The 15,732-nt window shown below is 43.6% G+C and overlaps 1 protein-coding gene across 1 annotated transcript in view; it reads right to left on the bottom strand.

The window, feature by feature from the left end:
* LOC146854044 (alpha-N-acetylgalactosamine-specific lectin-like) overlaps nucleotides 1–15,732 on the bottom strand; it is a 238,684-nt gene that overhangs the window by 207,422 nt on the left and 15,530 nt on the right. Inside the window, exon 3 of the mRNA XM_085650490.1 lies at nucleotides 8,205–8,326. Within this exon, the coding sequence (XP_085506616.1) occupies nucleotides 8,205–8,326 (122 nt within the window). The remainder of the gene's footprint in view (nucleotides 1–8,204; nucleotides 8,327–15,732) is intronic.

Here is a 15,732-nt window from a genome sequence, read left to right on the forward strand (position 1 = left end):
TTCGGGTTGATAAAGTGACTTTCAAAATACCACATTTCCTCAAGTGTGAATTCGCAGTCAGAATTTAGGTTAATGGTTCCACAGTCAAAAGTTTAAATGTTCACTACTTCTCCTCTCCAATAATAGTGGCTGCACTTTATAAATGCCCAATATAAAATACACAAGCATTTGCAATGCAATAGGTCTTGCATTTGCAAGAGTTTGAGCTATTGGCATTGTAAATGGCAATGCCTTTAATTTATGTATTTTGAAAACCTGCAAGTGCTTAAACACACACTTTGTACTTGCTTATGAGAAGCAAAGCTGGCAGTAACTGTGCCTCTTTTACTGGCAACCTTGCTTCTCGTAAGCAAGGTCTATAAGTGCAAAGTGCGTGTTTAAGCACTTCTTGCAGGTTTTCAAAACAGATAAATAAAAAAGGCATTGTCATTTACAATGCCAATAGCTCAAACTCTTTGAAATGCGAGACGTATTGCATTGCAAATGCTTGTTTTATCTAGTTTTGCAGCGCCCTACCAAAAAGGGTTCAGCAAAAGGAGATGAGTCATCTGGAAGAGCAAATATCCAACAATTGCTATAACCCTTGCCAAACCTTACCTACTATTTTGCCTCAACCCTTCTCTGAAGAAAGATACTGTTAAAATATCTGGGGCGAGTTTATGTGAGTTGCTAACGATGGAAACATTTTGCACCCTCTGTCTCAGCAAGACTGCAGCAGCGTATAATGTCATTTTTAGTGGGGCCAAATGTTGTTAATGCGCAGGTCAAGTCCTTTACTGTTGCTCACCACAAATGCAGGAGCAAAGTTGCCATACACCACTTCTTCTCGGACAGCTCGTTTCTCAGTAGGCAGTGCATGTATTCCGAACTCTGAATGGGTTTGTGCATACATGCGCGCTTTCGGTACTTTTTCTGTGCCGGGATTATTTCCAGTTCAGAGGTAAAGCGAAATAACAGATAACTCTAGAGGCTGCATCAGATATTTTTTAGAGATCCCAATGTGAAACTACCCACCCAGCATTTCCGCATGCCACCCGCGGGTTGTGGGTATTTTGGAGTGCAGTATTACCCATTGCAGTTTGTCTTCTGAAGGATGGGAGAATCGATTCCTTTGAATTCCCAATGCTGCTGAGATCCTGCGATGCCGTATTACCTATTACAACTTGTCCCCTTGGGTTATGATGGTAGAATCAGTTCCTTTGAAATCCCAACGTGAAAATACCGCACCCAACATTTCCAAATGCCGCCAGATGCGGTAATTATGGAGTCTTGGAGTTCACATTCTATGTCCTCCCCTTGATTGAGGGGAGAGTCGGTGTTTGTGCACTGGTTTCACATGCTTCCTTCATCCTGGCCCCATTACAAGTTTATCAGGAACTAGTTATATGGGCCTAGCCTGTTTGGCGCATAAACCTGCATTCAAGGGCGTCGTGCTGCTAACAACAGGTCAGGCGGTGACATGCGATGAGGAGGTGTAAGGGGAGCTCGGGTGGCTTATTGACATGGGTGAAATGCCATGTAGCATGGTGCATTGCAACACGCCTTTACAAACATAGATACAACTAATTAAAACTCTTTCCTATTATTATTCCCAAGCACAACACAAAAACTTTCAAGGAGGAGCGTACATACGTTTGGAGCACAGACATGCAATGTGGAGCACTCATGTGTTTGTTAATAATGTGTTTGTTAAGCGCGACTACTCACCCGTAAGGTTCTCAAGGTGTTGGGGAGAAGGTGCAGGTTCCAGTCCATCAAGAAGGGGGCCTGTCAAAGACCCAAGTTTTGAGGTTTCTCGTGAAGATGGGGAGTAATGTTGTCTGCCTGAGGTGGAGCGGAAGGGCGTTCCAGGCTCTGGCCTCGAAGAAGGAGAAGGAGCGGCCTCCCGATCTGGTCTTTCTGGCACGGGGGACCACGGTGTAGGAGAACTTGGCTGATTGTAGGGTACTTTGGGGTGTGTGGAATTTGAGTCGGCTGTTCAGGTATGCCGGTCCGGTGATGTGGAGGGCTTTGTGTGTGTGAGACTTGAAGTGATTCTAGCCTCGATGGGGAGCCAGTGGAGTGTGCACAGGTGCTGGGAGATATGACAGTGTCTTGGCAGGTTGTGGACCAGTCTTGCGGCGGCGTTCTGGATGTTTTTTAGCTTGCGAGTGAGGGTTTTGTTTATTCCGGCATAGAGTGCATTGCCATAGTCGAGTCTGCTGGTGACGAGGGCGTGAGTGCCTGTCTTTCTGTGCTCGAGGAAGATCCATTTGAAGGTCTTACATTGGAGGTGGAGGGTGTGGAAGCAGGAGGATGCAAATGAGTTGATCTGGCCATCCATTTTGAGGTCAGAGTCTAAGATGATTCTAAGGTTTCATGCGTGGTCTGTGTTGAGTTGCAGGCAGCTGCTTTTCATCCATTTGGTGGCGGCTTCCATGCCTTTTTGATAGGTGTGTTTTGCTGTGTTGGGTTCGTTGGATAGGGAGAGGATGAGTTGGGTGTCGTCTGCGTAAGAGACAATGTTGAGCTCGTGGGTTCTGATGAAGGGGGTGAGTGGAGCCATGTAGGTGTTGAAGAGTGCGGGGCTGAGGGAGGACCCCTGGGGGACTCCACAGGTGGTTGGTGTAGGGTCCGAGAGGAAAGGAGGAAGTCTGACCCGTTGCGTTCTGCTGGAGAGGAAAGTGTGGATCCAGTCAAGGGCCTTGTCCCAGATCCCTGCGTCATGGAGTCTGCGTGTTAGGAGACTGTGTCGAAGGTTGCTGAGAGGTCGAGGAGGATGAGTGCCACTGTTTCTCCTCTATCCAGGAGGGAGTGGATTTTGTCTGTTACGGCGAGGAGGGTGGTTTCTGTGCTGTGGTTTTTTCTGAAGCCGGATTGGGAGGAATCAAGGAGATTGTGCATTTATGGAGGAAAGGCTTGGGGCTGTCGCGCTCTTTTAAGATATCTCTAACAGCTATTTTCCACGCTTCCTAACAGTTCGCCTCCCAGACCAGTTGATCCAGTCAGGCACCACAGTAGATCCGAGGGCGAGAAATGATGACTTCGACAAGACAGCTGACCATGCATCCAGATCAAATTATTGTAAAAACACCACTGAAGCCCAGGGGGGCTGTCCACACAGGCCGACTGGAGTATGCAATACCGTACTCCTGTGTACTCCTTTACATACGTTTACACACCTTCGTGAATTTTGTCCTTATATATACAAGCATGTGCAGTGCAATTGGTCTCGCATTTACGCGAGACCTGTTCCATTGCAAATGTTTGGCATCACGGAAAACGGGAGGTAGGGCGGGCGGAGAAGGCACGGACAACGGGAGGGGGAGGGCAGGGGTATTTTGGAGACACGGACACAAATTTTGACGTCACACTAATTTAGAGGAAAATTATAACTCTGCCTGGGTTTTAGTAATAGTGACTTCTTTGTAGACTTGTCTTTAATTTCCCGCTAGCATCATTCACGTTTAATTTGTTGTCTGTAAATAAGGCACAAAGGAGCTCTCAGGAAAGTGAATGCAATGTAGGTTTCTTCCTGTTCTCACCGTTTCAGTAGTGCTGTGTCTTTCAGATTGGTTGTGTGGGGAGGCTGTGTTTATCTACCACCCAGGAAAAGTCCATGTCTAGTGCTGTAGCCTACATGAAAACGTGCATAACAATGGCACAGTTCTTGCCTCGGGAAAGCATTGTCCAATTACTTCAGCGTTTACAAATAGAGCTAAACAAGACAATTAAAACCTGCATAAAACATTCACCTACTCTTTCCTCTTTTGAAAATGTTTCTTAAAAGAGCTGCAATCCATTGCATGCATTCACGCATCATTTCTTTTGACTTGAGGCCATGCATTTCACGGTCTCCTCACGGTACCCTGGCTTTATATAAATAGTCTTACAGCTAGAAATAATAGCACGCTGAATGATATTTCATGTTTCTTTCCTTTTTATCAGTGGCTATTCTCGTTTGTTTGAAAACCTACTTACTCTGTTTCCGCCACATATGTGCACTCATTTTCATAAATAGGGATTACTCTTTATACTTATGCCTCCTCGTGCAGATTCCCTTACTTGTGTATCCCGTTGTACCCGAGCTCTCATTGTAAACCACATCTTGAGCAGGTTTACTAAAAAGGGTGTGCAATGCCGTGCAGAAGCCAAAGTGGCTGCTCTGTGTTGCACTAGTGGGAGAGAGCGTCACTGAGCCACATTGAGGGGCATATTATCAACGGCCAGTGATAATTATCGCTGGCCGTGCTTAGCGATACATTTTTTATCGCAGGCTATCTCTGGAATGTGTCGCCCTGGTAGCGCGTTACTAAGAGCGTGTTTCTCCAGGGTAATAAAAAATCCAGAGATAGCGAGGTTATCGCCGTTTTGCAGGGAACATCGCCGGCTTTCCAGTGATTCTCCCTGCAAAACGGCGATAACCTTGCAGATACGACCCTCTGGTCGTATCAGCATAATACACCCCCTATGTAAAGCATAAGTAAGTCTGGATTTTAGCAGACGTTAGTTTTTGGAATCTAACGTGTGCTAAAATCCTGTGGGCTGCCTTGTAAATATCGCGATGTGAACATCAGCGATATTTGCAAGGTAGTCCTTCCGGGGAACGCCCAGTGATGCCCACTTTGCATCTCATTAGAGATGCAAAGAGAGGCGTTGGGAAAAAGGGTGCTAACATGCGATTATGCATGTTAGCACCCTCTTGTAAATAGGGCGCTGTTTTTATCTCCGCTTTTTGGGCTTTTTAAGCCAAAAAAGCGTAGATAAAGCCCTTGTAAATATGCCCCTGAGTGCGATATGGCTTTGCTGCTCTCTGTCCCAACACTGGTGTGCTAACAGGCTGCCTAGCACCACACACACACTGCAAAGGTTTCTGCATGATGTCTAGCACAGGTTACATACTGGAAAGGTGGGCTTCCAGTAAGAAATACTGTGCTAAAACACACATTTTCAACTTTTGCCCTCATTGTTATGTGTGCTGAAGAGTGCAGCACACTTGCAATTTGAGAAAAGTTAGAAGAATTGAAAACGTTTCTCCTATTTAGCACCTGCCTCGATGATGGGTTATTTTTCGGGGCAAAGCCTGTCTAATAGGGTTAGTACATTGGACTTTGTGTCAAAAAAAAGGACGGTAGCATGGAAAGGTTTTTCTATCATCCATGCGCCGCACTCCATGATGCAAAGTAATGCAAAGTAGCTCAAAGTGCCATTTGCATTACTTTTAGGGCTACTTTACAAAACAAAACGGTTTTGTGCGTTACACTAACATCTTTAGCAACACTTTCAAAGCTGGATTGGCGAACCAGAAGCAGCACTGGGAAGGATGCTCAAACCAGCCCGGCTCCCTTCGCCTCTCTCTTTCCAACTATCCATTCTCTCTCTTCTCCCTCTCTGATCACTTTATCTCTTCTTAACTTCTTCCTCCCTGCCCTCCTCTCTTTCTTGATCATCTGCCATTACTAAGACCACCACTGGCTGATCAAGTAGGAAATAGTCTATACGATAACCCCAGGATCTCCAATATGGCGATAGGATCGAAAACATACCTAACAAGCATTTGCAATTAAATAAGTCTTGCATTTGAGAGAGTTTGAGCTATTGGCTTTGTAAATGACAATACCTTTTATTTATGTGTTTTGCAAACCTGCAAGCAGTGCATAAACATGCATTTTGTACTCATGGTCTTTGCTTATGAAAAACAAGGCTGGCAGGAACTGAGCTTTTTTTTACTGCCAGCCTTGCTTCTCATAATGTACAACTATAAGTACATAGTACGTGTTTATGCACTACTTGCAGGTTTTCAAACCACATGAATAAAAGGCATTGTCATTTACAATGCCAATAGCTCAAACTCTTGCAAATGCAAGAGCTATTGCATAGCAAATGCTTGTTTGACTGATGCTGGTGGTAACTGCCTCTGACTGCGCCCTGGGCTCTGCTAAACAGGCCCAGGGCCAGTGCCCTGATGAAAAACATATGGTAGTTATGCATAATTACAATTGCTAATGACAGACTCTGTAAGTGCCTAGTATATGATAGGGCAAGTGGTGGTGCAAACTACCTATAATTACCTAGTATATAAAAGGGCAAGGGAGTTTACAGGCCAAGTAGATTTCCCGCACTGGAGTGTGCACTGCTGTGTGCCTGCTGTCATTTTCTAAAGCAGCCTTGCTTTGCAAATTCGACATAGGTGGAACAGGTACTTCCAAAGGGGTAATCTATCTTATTCTTCGATATTAGTCACCACTAAGGTCTCCCCTAGTGGCCCCAGCAGTGGGGTACTCGTTAACTTTATGCAGTGATATTATAAAAGATGTTTTATGATTCCTGCTGAGGAAAAAACTGCCAATTCCATTTTTCACCGTTGTAGATTATTAGATCCATAGGCATATATTGCAAAAAAAAATTTAAATGCAACTATTGCTAGAAAGGGGCTAAAAATGTCATTCAAAGACTTGAAAGATTGGTAATGATAAATACAACAGCTTGTGCCTGTTGATTATATAATAACTAGTACAGAAAATAAGTTATAGAGATTTCTTTCGGTAAGCCAAATCCAGCTTTCTAGTGGCCTCTCCTGATTGATCAGACTCAACAGGCTTAAAAGGCTTAGCCAAGCTGCTTTGATGAGGTGGTCAGTGGGTATTTGATGGAGAGAGCTCTGCAGCTGCAGAGGATGGGTCATACAAGGGGGCTGGGTAAATCAAGCTGGCCATCAAAGAGAGAGCAGAACAGAAAGGAATGCCAGGCCAACCTACCCCTACATCCTGTACCCCCAGCCAGATGGCAAGGCCAGTAAAGGAATTTGCAGTAGGATGGGGGGTGTACTAATTGAAGCGAGCCACAACAGTGGGCTCCTCCATCTTGAACTTTAAAAGTGCAGTCCTTTGTGCGACAAGAAGATGTCACACTTGAGTGGAACTCTGCAACTCAATGGACATGGGTGCCTCCCCTACTTGTCACTACAGATCAGTGAATAAATGGGTGAGAGCTGAGGAGCAACTGAGTTCTGAATTTGAATTTTTGCCTGAAACAGCAAGAAGAAGGATTGCCTTGCTGGAACCCTAGTCTGTACCACACAGGATTGCTCCCTGAAGGACTGCTCCTGTTTAGACACCTGGAACTACAGCCCTGAGGACTTTGCCTTGCTTTAAAAAGGATTAAGAAGTAGACTCCTTGAAAGCAACCGGTTAAAAGAGCTTGCCTGCACCATCTCCTCCAAGAAGTCCCCAGCCTGGAGTTTGTTCAGTGGACTTTTAAGCATTTGGCCAGGTGCATTGTGGGAACGGTACTCCAAACTTCCACGGACTGTCTAGGAGAATCTAGACCCTTGGATTTACGTGTTGGACACATTGACCCTCAAGAGGAACTTAAGGTAGAAGTTACAGAAGTTTGGAGAACTTGGAAAACGTTTGTGAAAAAGCTTCATGAGGTGAGCAACCCAACGTCAAGAGTCAAGACGTCTAACTTCGAACGCGACTTGACCAGTATTTTATATTTATTCTGCTGAAAACTCCGGAGCTCCAGACTTCCAGGATTTGACAGCGAGAGTCGAGCTGACGAACCTCAACTAAATCCGGCCTGCTTAGTGTATCTGACCAGGGCTCCATCAGGGCCAGCCTCAAACTTTGACTTTGTCCTGGTCAAACGCGACCAGATGTCCCAGGTTAGCACTATAGGTTTTACGCACTATAAAGTGATTAATTTTTTTAAATCCATATCTCTAGTACCATACATTGGATTTTTGTAGTTTGATGTCATTTTAACGATAACAATATTTCATATTTTTATAAATTGGTGTGGGATTTTAATTGAGTGCTGTGTCTTACTTATATAATGTACTGATGTTTTTAAATGCTTTATGTTCTTGTCTGCTGAGTTAAGCCAGCTTATCACAGCCAACTACTGAGGGCTGAACCAGGGGCTGATGTTTGGACCTTACGTGGAGTGGGTGGCCTTGTTGCTTGTGGTAGGAGCATACCTACCCCACTAGTAATCTATCCTCCAACAATCAAAATTCAAACACAAAAACTGGACATGGTGCTTTGTGTTTAATGCGACATATTGGGATGGAATTTAATGGGATTTAGGGCTAGAAAATTCATTTTTGTTTGAATGTTCTTGAGGCTTTGGGAGGTTCCCTATAGTTTTTCTTAAATGTATTAGATATAAGGCCACGTTGCAATGTTTCTGTAGCTGTCCTGAATACATTATGTAATTCTTACCTCTGCTGCAGGCCAAGACACTTTTGAATCAAATTTCCTGTAACACGCTTTTGTATACTGAACCCAGCCAGCTTCACATTCACCTTTAGCAAAAAAAATAGTTTCCTGGGCACCTGCAACAACTGACAGGGGGAAATATGTAGAAAGAAAAATAGAAATGTAAGTGATTGTCAGAAGGCTGGAGTTATTATTCGAAAGATGGCAATTTTCACCATTCCATTTTTTTTAAACATTTTTTTTTATTGAAATGTATAAACCCATTACATATTTATACATACACAATAGAGCAGCCAATCCATGTTAACCTACCTTCTCAGTCAAATAAACAAGGAAAGAGGGATTCTATGTTGGAAGGGGGTGGGAAATAGATTGATGTGCTGGCAAAGGGAGGGGGGTAAAGTTGAAACTAACAAGGGTGAAGTAGACATTTGGAAGTCAGTGATCCAAAACCTAAAGCATCTTAATGGTACCATATTACCATTTTATAGTACTACATTATTACAGCAATACATTGATACAGTGATTAAGGTATGTGTATTGTAATTTCACAATCCTCATTGTCGGAAATATGCCCTTTCTGCAGGGTCACTCCAGGTTTTTTCCTTGTTTTGCGGAGCCTGTTTATGTTGGCCATAGGACATGTAGGCCTCTAGTATGATACCAGGCATTTAAATTAAATAAAACCAGTGGACAGCAGCATTCGTTATGTCTCCCACTAAAGATGCATTGTAAAAATGGTCTAAAAGCCTGCCCATGCAGCCTGAGTATAATGGTTTAAACTGGCATTTCACCCTACCAAAATAAACCTTTTGACAGGCCTAAACCTTTTTAGTACTGATAAGTCGTCACCTCTCCTCAAAACATTTCTAGACCTGTATGGATCAGGAGAAAGAATGCGCTAATGTCCAACAAATCTGAAGAAAGACTGGACCTGCTTGCCTTGAACCCAGGATCTCAGAAGTGAAGCCACGAGTCAGTTGGCTAACCTCCTTGTTCAGCTACAGGGACGCAAAAGGCTTCCAAAGGCCTCTGTCTCTGTAACGGCCCAGCTTATCAGTTCCAACTGGACCTGCCCTTGACCCAGGTGCTGGCTTCTACTGGAGTGAGTCTGAACCCCCAAGCTGTGTCCTTCAGATCATGGAGCATTGGCTGGAGTTAGAGCGTACTCCTGCTCACACCACAAAAGCAGGGAGTTAAAAACTTTTTGTCAACATTGTCCCCAGAGAACCAGCAGGAGACTGAGGTGAGGCTGAAGCAGTCCACATTAAATTACCGGTCAGATTGAATTTGCTGGTTTTTCCTCTTGAAAGGAGTTCTGACTTCCAGAAAAGTCTCCTTGACTGAACTTAGGGTGCTTCATCGGGATTGAAGCTGAGCGGTAACTCATCAACTTTGAGACCTTTCTAGGCACCTACTACGGACTTCACCTCCTCAAAATGTCCCAACGTGTTTGACTAGCGAACCGGACCCTGCTCTTCAGCAACCCACCATTTTCAAACTTCGGATCTAGCTTCTCACGTGGATGACTCAACAACCATTGTTATCCCAAAACATTTCTAAGTCTGAAAGTAAACTTTAGGCAAGGAAGAAAAACAACATTCAGATGGCTCTTGTTTCAGAGTTGAGCAAAGGACCCCATACCCTTTTAATACCTCTAGTTTGTGATTAATCTTATAGGTGGTGCATTCATGAAGGGCTACTCCATGTAACTTAATGATCCCCTCATGAACATGGGGGGTGATGGGCTGGCACCAATGGCAAAGAACACAAATTTTGGCTACCACCTTTGAGGAGGCTAGCCATCACAGCTTGTAAGAGTCCAGGTCGAATGAATTAGTAACTCCACACAGCAGGGCCTACTGCATCAAAAAAGAAGTGACTAAAGAAATATGGCAATACATGTGCCACCACATCCCCTACTAATATGATAGTAGGGCCAATCAGGACCAGAGAACATGATATAAATTCCAGTTATCTTCATTAAAGACCCAGCACTGATCATGGGGCAGCAGGTGTGACTACTTCAGCTTCCGGGGATCCCCAATACCAGACATTTAAAACCTTAAAGTAAAGGAATTTCAGTCTGGATTCTCTAAGAACTATGGGCTTGATTTAGATCTTGTCAGACGGGTTACTCTGTCACAACGGTGACAGATATCCAGTCCACTGAACTATAAATCCCATAGGATATAATAGAATTTATATTTCGGCGGACGTGATGTCTATCATCATTGTGGCAGGGTAACCTTTCCACCTAGATCCAAATCAGGCCCTCTGTCATGATGGGAAAGCAGTGTTGACCAGTATTCAAGTGAACACCAGTTTCCCAGAAGGGTCTATCAGTGTAATCTAGTGGTGCCAAGGAGAGTACCAGATTGCACGAATTTGATAAGAACTCCAAAGAAATCTAATACAGCTCCCTTGAGTTAATTCCAGATCCTCAGATATTGAAGCAGGGGAGACATCATCAGCTCAACCAATGAATGGCCTAGCTCTGTGAGTCACTTGCAGGCCGTGAGATTGTGAGTCATTTGCAGATACCTCCGAGGTTCTCTCATGAGGATGACAAATTCCTCTCTCAGGCCCTGGAATGAGTTAATGAAGCCTGATCTATATATTTCTCTGCCTTTGTGTACCAGAATTTTATATATAAAATGGTTTACTGGCTATACTAAGAGCCATGTTGTGCCAGAGTGGATCCCCCACTGTGAACCAATATCTAGCCCCAAGCATGACAGTCATATTGTGGACGGAATGGTCGGCCCTTGAGCAGATGACAACAGTCAAATACAATGGGGTGTACAGATTGGGGCAACTCAGAATGTGACACAACAACAGAACTTCCCTCTTGTCACATAGAGAAGAGGATAGTTGTGAGATTTGGAAGGCTAGGCCATACAATATCACAAATGGTAATTGCAGGAACCCCTACAGTAGTGTCCGCACATAACTGAGTCGCTCACAGTTATGGCTACTCCAGTTGTAGGATTGTATTTCAGCCTCAATCCACAAGAGTAGAAGTCAGGTACTCATAGGGGCATTATCCCAAGAAGTAAATAAACCTGGGAGCAATCGTCTTTTTAACTTAACCATTCCCCACAGTGATACATTGAAATGTTTCCTCTTTAAAAAGACTAACTTGGGGTACTCCATGTCTGTGAGCCGCCTATTGATGTGGATGACAAATTGCTAAGTTATTTAGGTACCCACTTCATGGTATTGTCCTATAGGCAAACATTAGTGATTACCCTGGACAACATGAGTGCTTCACATTTAGTCCTACTCATCTTGTTCCCAGTCAGGGAGGCAAAAATGTCAATGATGGATATGACCGCCAGTATGGAGAGAGAAAGTGGTCTAAGGGCTATAGCGGTCAACCGCAGAGCTGGAAAAGAGAGTTTGAGTCTCCACAAGGACGTTCAACATGCTGTGATTCTGGGCCAATCACTTTATCTTGTTGTGCCTAACAAAAAACAATGACTGTGTCCATCTTTAACGCAACTGGTGCTCATGTAAAGCGCTATGATACCTTCAAGTCTAGTTTGTGCTATATAAAACTCCCAAAAAATAAAACATGGCGGACTCTAGGCAGGATAGGACGAGCAAGATATCTTCTGCATAAACACCTTAAACACTCTGCCCTCTGTCCCAATTCCCTCCAACACTGGTGAGAGGTGTATAGCCATGGATAGGGGCTCCACAATCAATAAAAATAGAAGCAGGTTTAGAGGTCGACTCTGTCTAGTACCACAATGGGACAGGAAGTCACTGCAGTTAACATCTGCTGTGGGAGAATCATATAGGAGACGGATCTTGGCTATAAAATCTTCACCCAACCCCAACCTAGATATCACCCCAAATACATATGACCTCTCTCTACAATCAAATTACTTTTGAGCTTCTAGCAGTAGGGCAAATTTTCCCTCTGGGTCATCTTTCGTGTGCCACAGTATGTGACTTAGGTTCTGAAGGTGCTTATGGGACCAGCGGCCGTCTGCAAAGCACAGCTGAGGATTGTGAATGATTTGGAGAATCACCTTATGTAGTTGCATCAGAAGTATTTTGCCTATCATTTTAAAGTCTACATTGATCAGTGAGATCTATCTAATAGGTCCATGTTCTCCTTCAAAAAGAGGTCAATAGTGGCTCTGTTAGATATGGTTCCAAAGGAGTCATACTCTGCCATTTTCGGGTAAGCTTTCATTAAGAGTGGGACAGGAAAAGTATTGCACTCTTATAGAATTTGTCTGGATATCTTTCTCTTCTTGGAAAATTGGAGGTGGAGAAGGGTGAAATGGCCTCAGCTATTTTCTACTCTGTGAAATGCCTTTCAATATAATTCCTGTCAACCAGATTAACAGTGGGAAAGAGCAGAGGAGTGTCAATGCACTCCAGCATTGCCTGGGGCTCCGATGCATAAAGGAATTACTAGAATGAAGCATAGCAGTCCATGATATCTTTCGGGTGGGTGAGCAATGCACCCTGCTCATCGCAATCATTGTTATAACCAACTCAGTCTCTTGCTGCCGTAGTAGCGCCACCAAGAAGTGAGCACTTCTTCTTCATCATCATATTACTGCCCCTGCAGGTTAATTTCTGACTTTTCCACAACCCAGGTAAAGAATGCATTTGCGTGTTGCTGGACCAATGCTAACTCTTTCTGAAGAGTAGTGATCTAAGCTGAGCTCTAGCTATTATGGAGTTCAGGGACTGTCATCTGCAGGAGACACTGGTCAACCCCAGTTGGGTCCTTCATCATCACACCTCTCAGGAATACTTTCACTGCTGCCCAAAGGCTCTTGTGAGAAACCACAGATCCCTCATTGTACATGTTGTTAAGAGCAGGTATGTTGCCTAAGTTGTACATTTTGCTCCGGTTGTTTTTAAGTAAAAGCTTTCATCCTCCTTCTTTGTGGTGAAGACCCTAGTAGTCCTGCACGTCTGATAAAGTGTGGTCGGTCAGGAGGTCATGAAAGAGGGCTCTGTCACCATAATTTTGAGTATCAGGTCTTCCAGTACAGTCTAGAATTGGATCTGGTCTCAGGTTCAGGTCCCCATACTTGAGGATTTGCTCTTGCACAAAAGATGCTGAGTCCTATTTGTCGACCATTGGCTTGTTAAGTACCAGTATCTTGGCAAAGACCTATCGGCCTTCTTGGTCTGCTCACGTGTTAATGATTCTACTTGGAATTCTACATTCAATTACAATGGCCACCCACATCTCTTTAAGAAGCTTCAAAAGTCTCATCTTTATCTACACTAACCAGCTACTATGCCCACCCATTACTGCTTGAGTTGGAGGGATTCTTCAGGATATAGACTTGTTTACTGTATGAGGGCAATGTCAGCCCATTTCATGTTAAGAAATATCTTTTTTTTTAATATAATGGAGGAAGCTGTTAATGTTTACGGAAATGACCTACAAGGGTTTGAACATCCTTGTCTGCTAGCTGACTATAGGACTCAATTGTCAGGGTGATTGACTGCACTGGAGTGGGGGTGATTCTATTGATTAGTGGAAGGCTTAGGGCTGGGTTGTGTAAATGAGTGTTACCAGTCCAAGTATAGCAAACACCGCCTCATTTAACAAAGCTTAGTTTCAATTAGATATACACATTTAAAACAAATTATAAATAGAAACCTTCACCTCCTCTAAAAGAATGAGCACAAATATACAGAATTGATTAACAACAACAGAATGTCTTTTCTAAAGAAAAAAATGGAAAAACGGTGGAGTACAGTTAATTCTGTATTCCTGTGACCAGATGGGAGTGAAACCATACTGGATTAAGAAATTACTGGAAATGGTTCTGTTGATCGAACAACATCCTTTCCATTATTTGATGTGGCATTGGGAAAAAAGAACACAGATCCACATCTAGAAGGACAGGCAAATATTTGTTCAGAGGCAAGCAAATATTTTTAGACGTTTCCATACCAATTTAAAAATTGACATATAGATATATATAGAGGCACAGGGAGGAGCTGTTAGATGGATTTAGCCGCTGTTATTGTGGTTAAGCATTTAGGTTCATTATTTAGAAATAATGTTTTTACATTATGTAAAATGCTGATAAATACACATAAAACTAATTAATTATTCTGTTCTATGTCTTCTTCTAGCTTGAACAAATACACCCTTAAATCCTCTCAGTGTTGACCAGCCACTTTTTCACATCATTGAGGCTAGACATGGACTGACAAGTTTGACCTGATTTTGAATCACTCACCTTCCCAGATGATTTGGCAAGTGATGCAACTATTTAAGTTGCCACAACTTCACCTAAAGGTAACCACATATATATATAGTTCTTTGCATGCAGGGACTGTGGCTGAAATACAATGTAATATGTCAATATTTGTTATGCCTGTGAAGAACTACAAGTTCTTCCCAGGATAATGCTTGTTTTGAAAACAAAAAAATATGTTATGATATGTGCAGTCACTACTGTGAGGTAGCAAGAGAAGCACTGGAGGTGGTAGCATTGCTCTAATCATAACAAAAATACTGGAGCTCTTATTATGATTGCAGTCGGTCATACCACTGGCCGCCATTGTTATGGGCAGGTGACAGTCTGACAATGTGTCGGCAGTCCCCGATAGGATTGGTTGCAATGCAGCTCAGGAAAAGGGTGTCAGCACAAGCAGCAGTAGAGAAAGGCGCTTTGGGCACATCCATGTACTGTGTGCCAGGCACCATATGTTGCCTGGCACACGCTGCATGGTTGTGTGGAGGGGCACTCCATGTGCCCTCTACTTTTCCAGGCCACTTAGCATTGGCCACAGAGGGTGGGAGCCCTACTAGAGACCCCCAAAATCTGTTTCCATCTGCCTGTTCATAGTGGTGGGACCGCCATGAACAGGTAGTCAGAAAGGGATATGTTAGTGCCTGCGGAAGTGCCTGCACAGGCACAGCCTCCATTGTAGGGTCAGGAATTTGACTGCCACCCCGAAGGGATATTTGATCCTGTCGGAGGTGGCGGTCCTACTCCCTGACCTCTGTGGCCTGACCGGATTCTCTGTAAAGCAGACCACTGGTGGACCGCCATTGACAGTCTGTCGTTGGCGGTCCACCTGCCAGCGTAATGAGGGCCTATGATTTGTTATACATAAAAAAGATCTGAGTTTTAGACATGCACCAGTTGCGTTAAAGATGGACACTAAAACTCGAATATTCCCATGTTGCTTACTGACATGTAGCAGACACTTATCCTAGTTCTAGCCTAACAAGACTGTAGGGATTGTTAAAAGTGTATTGTCTTATTTATGGCATGTGCTAGACCGTAAATCTTTCCAATATAAATCCTCATATGATGATTTATTGTTTAGCATTTTAGTCAAATACATTATTGTTATTTTTTTCATATATATCAATATATGACCAGATAGACAAATTATTTTCTAATGCAATACACGTAAGGTAGTTAGAATGTCCCAAAAGTGGCTGGGGACAGGTCATTTCAGAAGCGGATATGAGAACCTGGGATCAGTTTAGCAGCAGAGCCTTGGCCAAGGGGGTGATTGGGCT

This window comes from Triturus cristatus, chromosome 4_1 (genome assembly GCF_964204655.1).
Source record: "Triturus cristatus chromosome 4_1, aTriCri1.1, whole genome shotgun sequence".
NCBI lineage: Eukaryota > Metazoa > Chordata > Amphibia > Caudata > Salamandridae > Triturus > Triturus cristatus.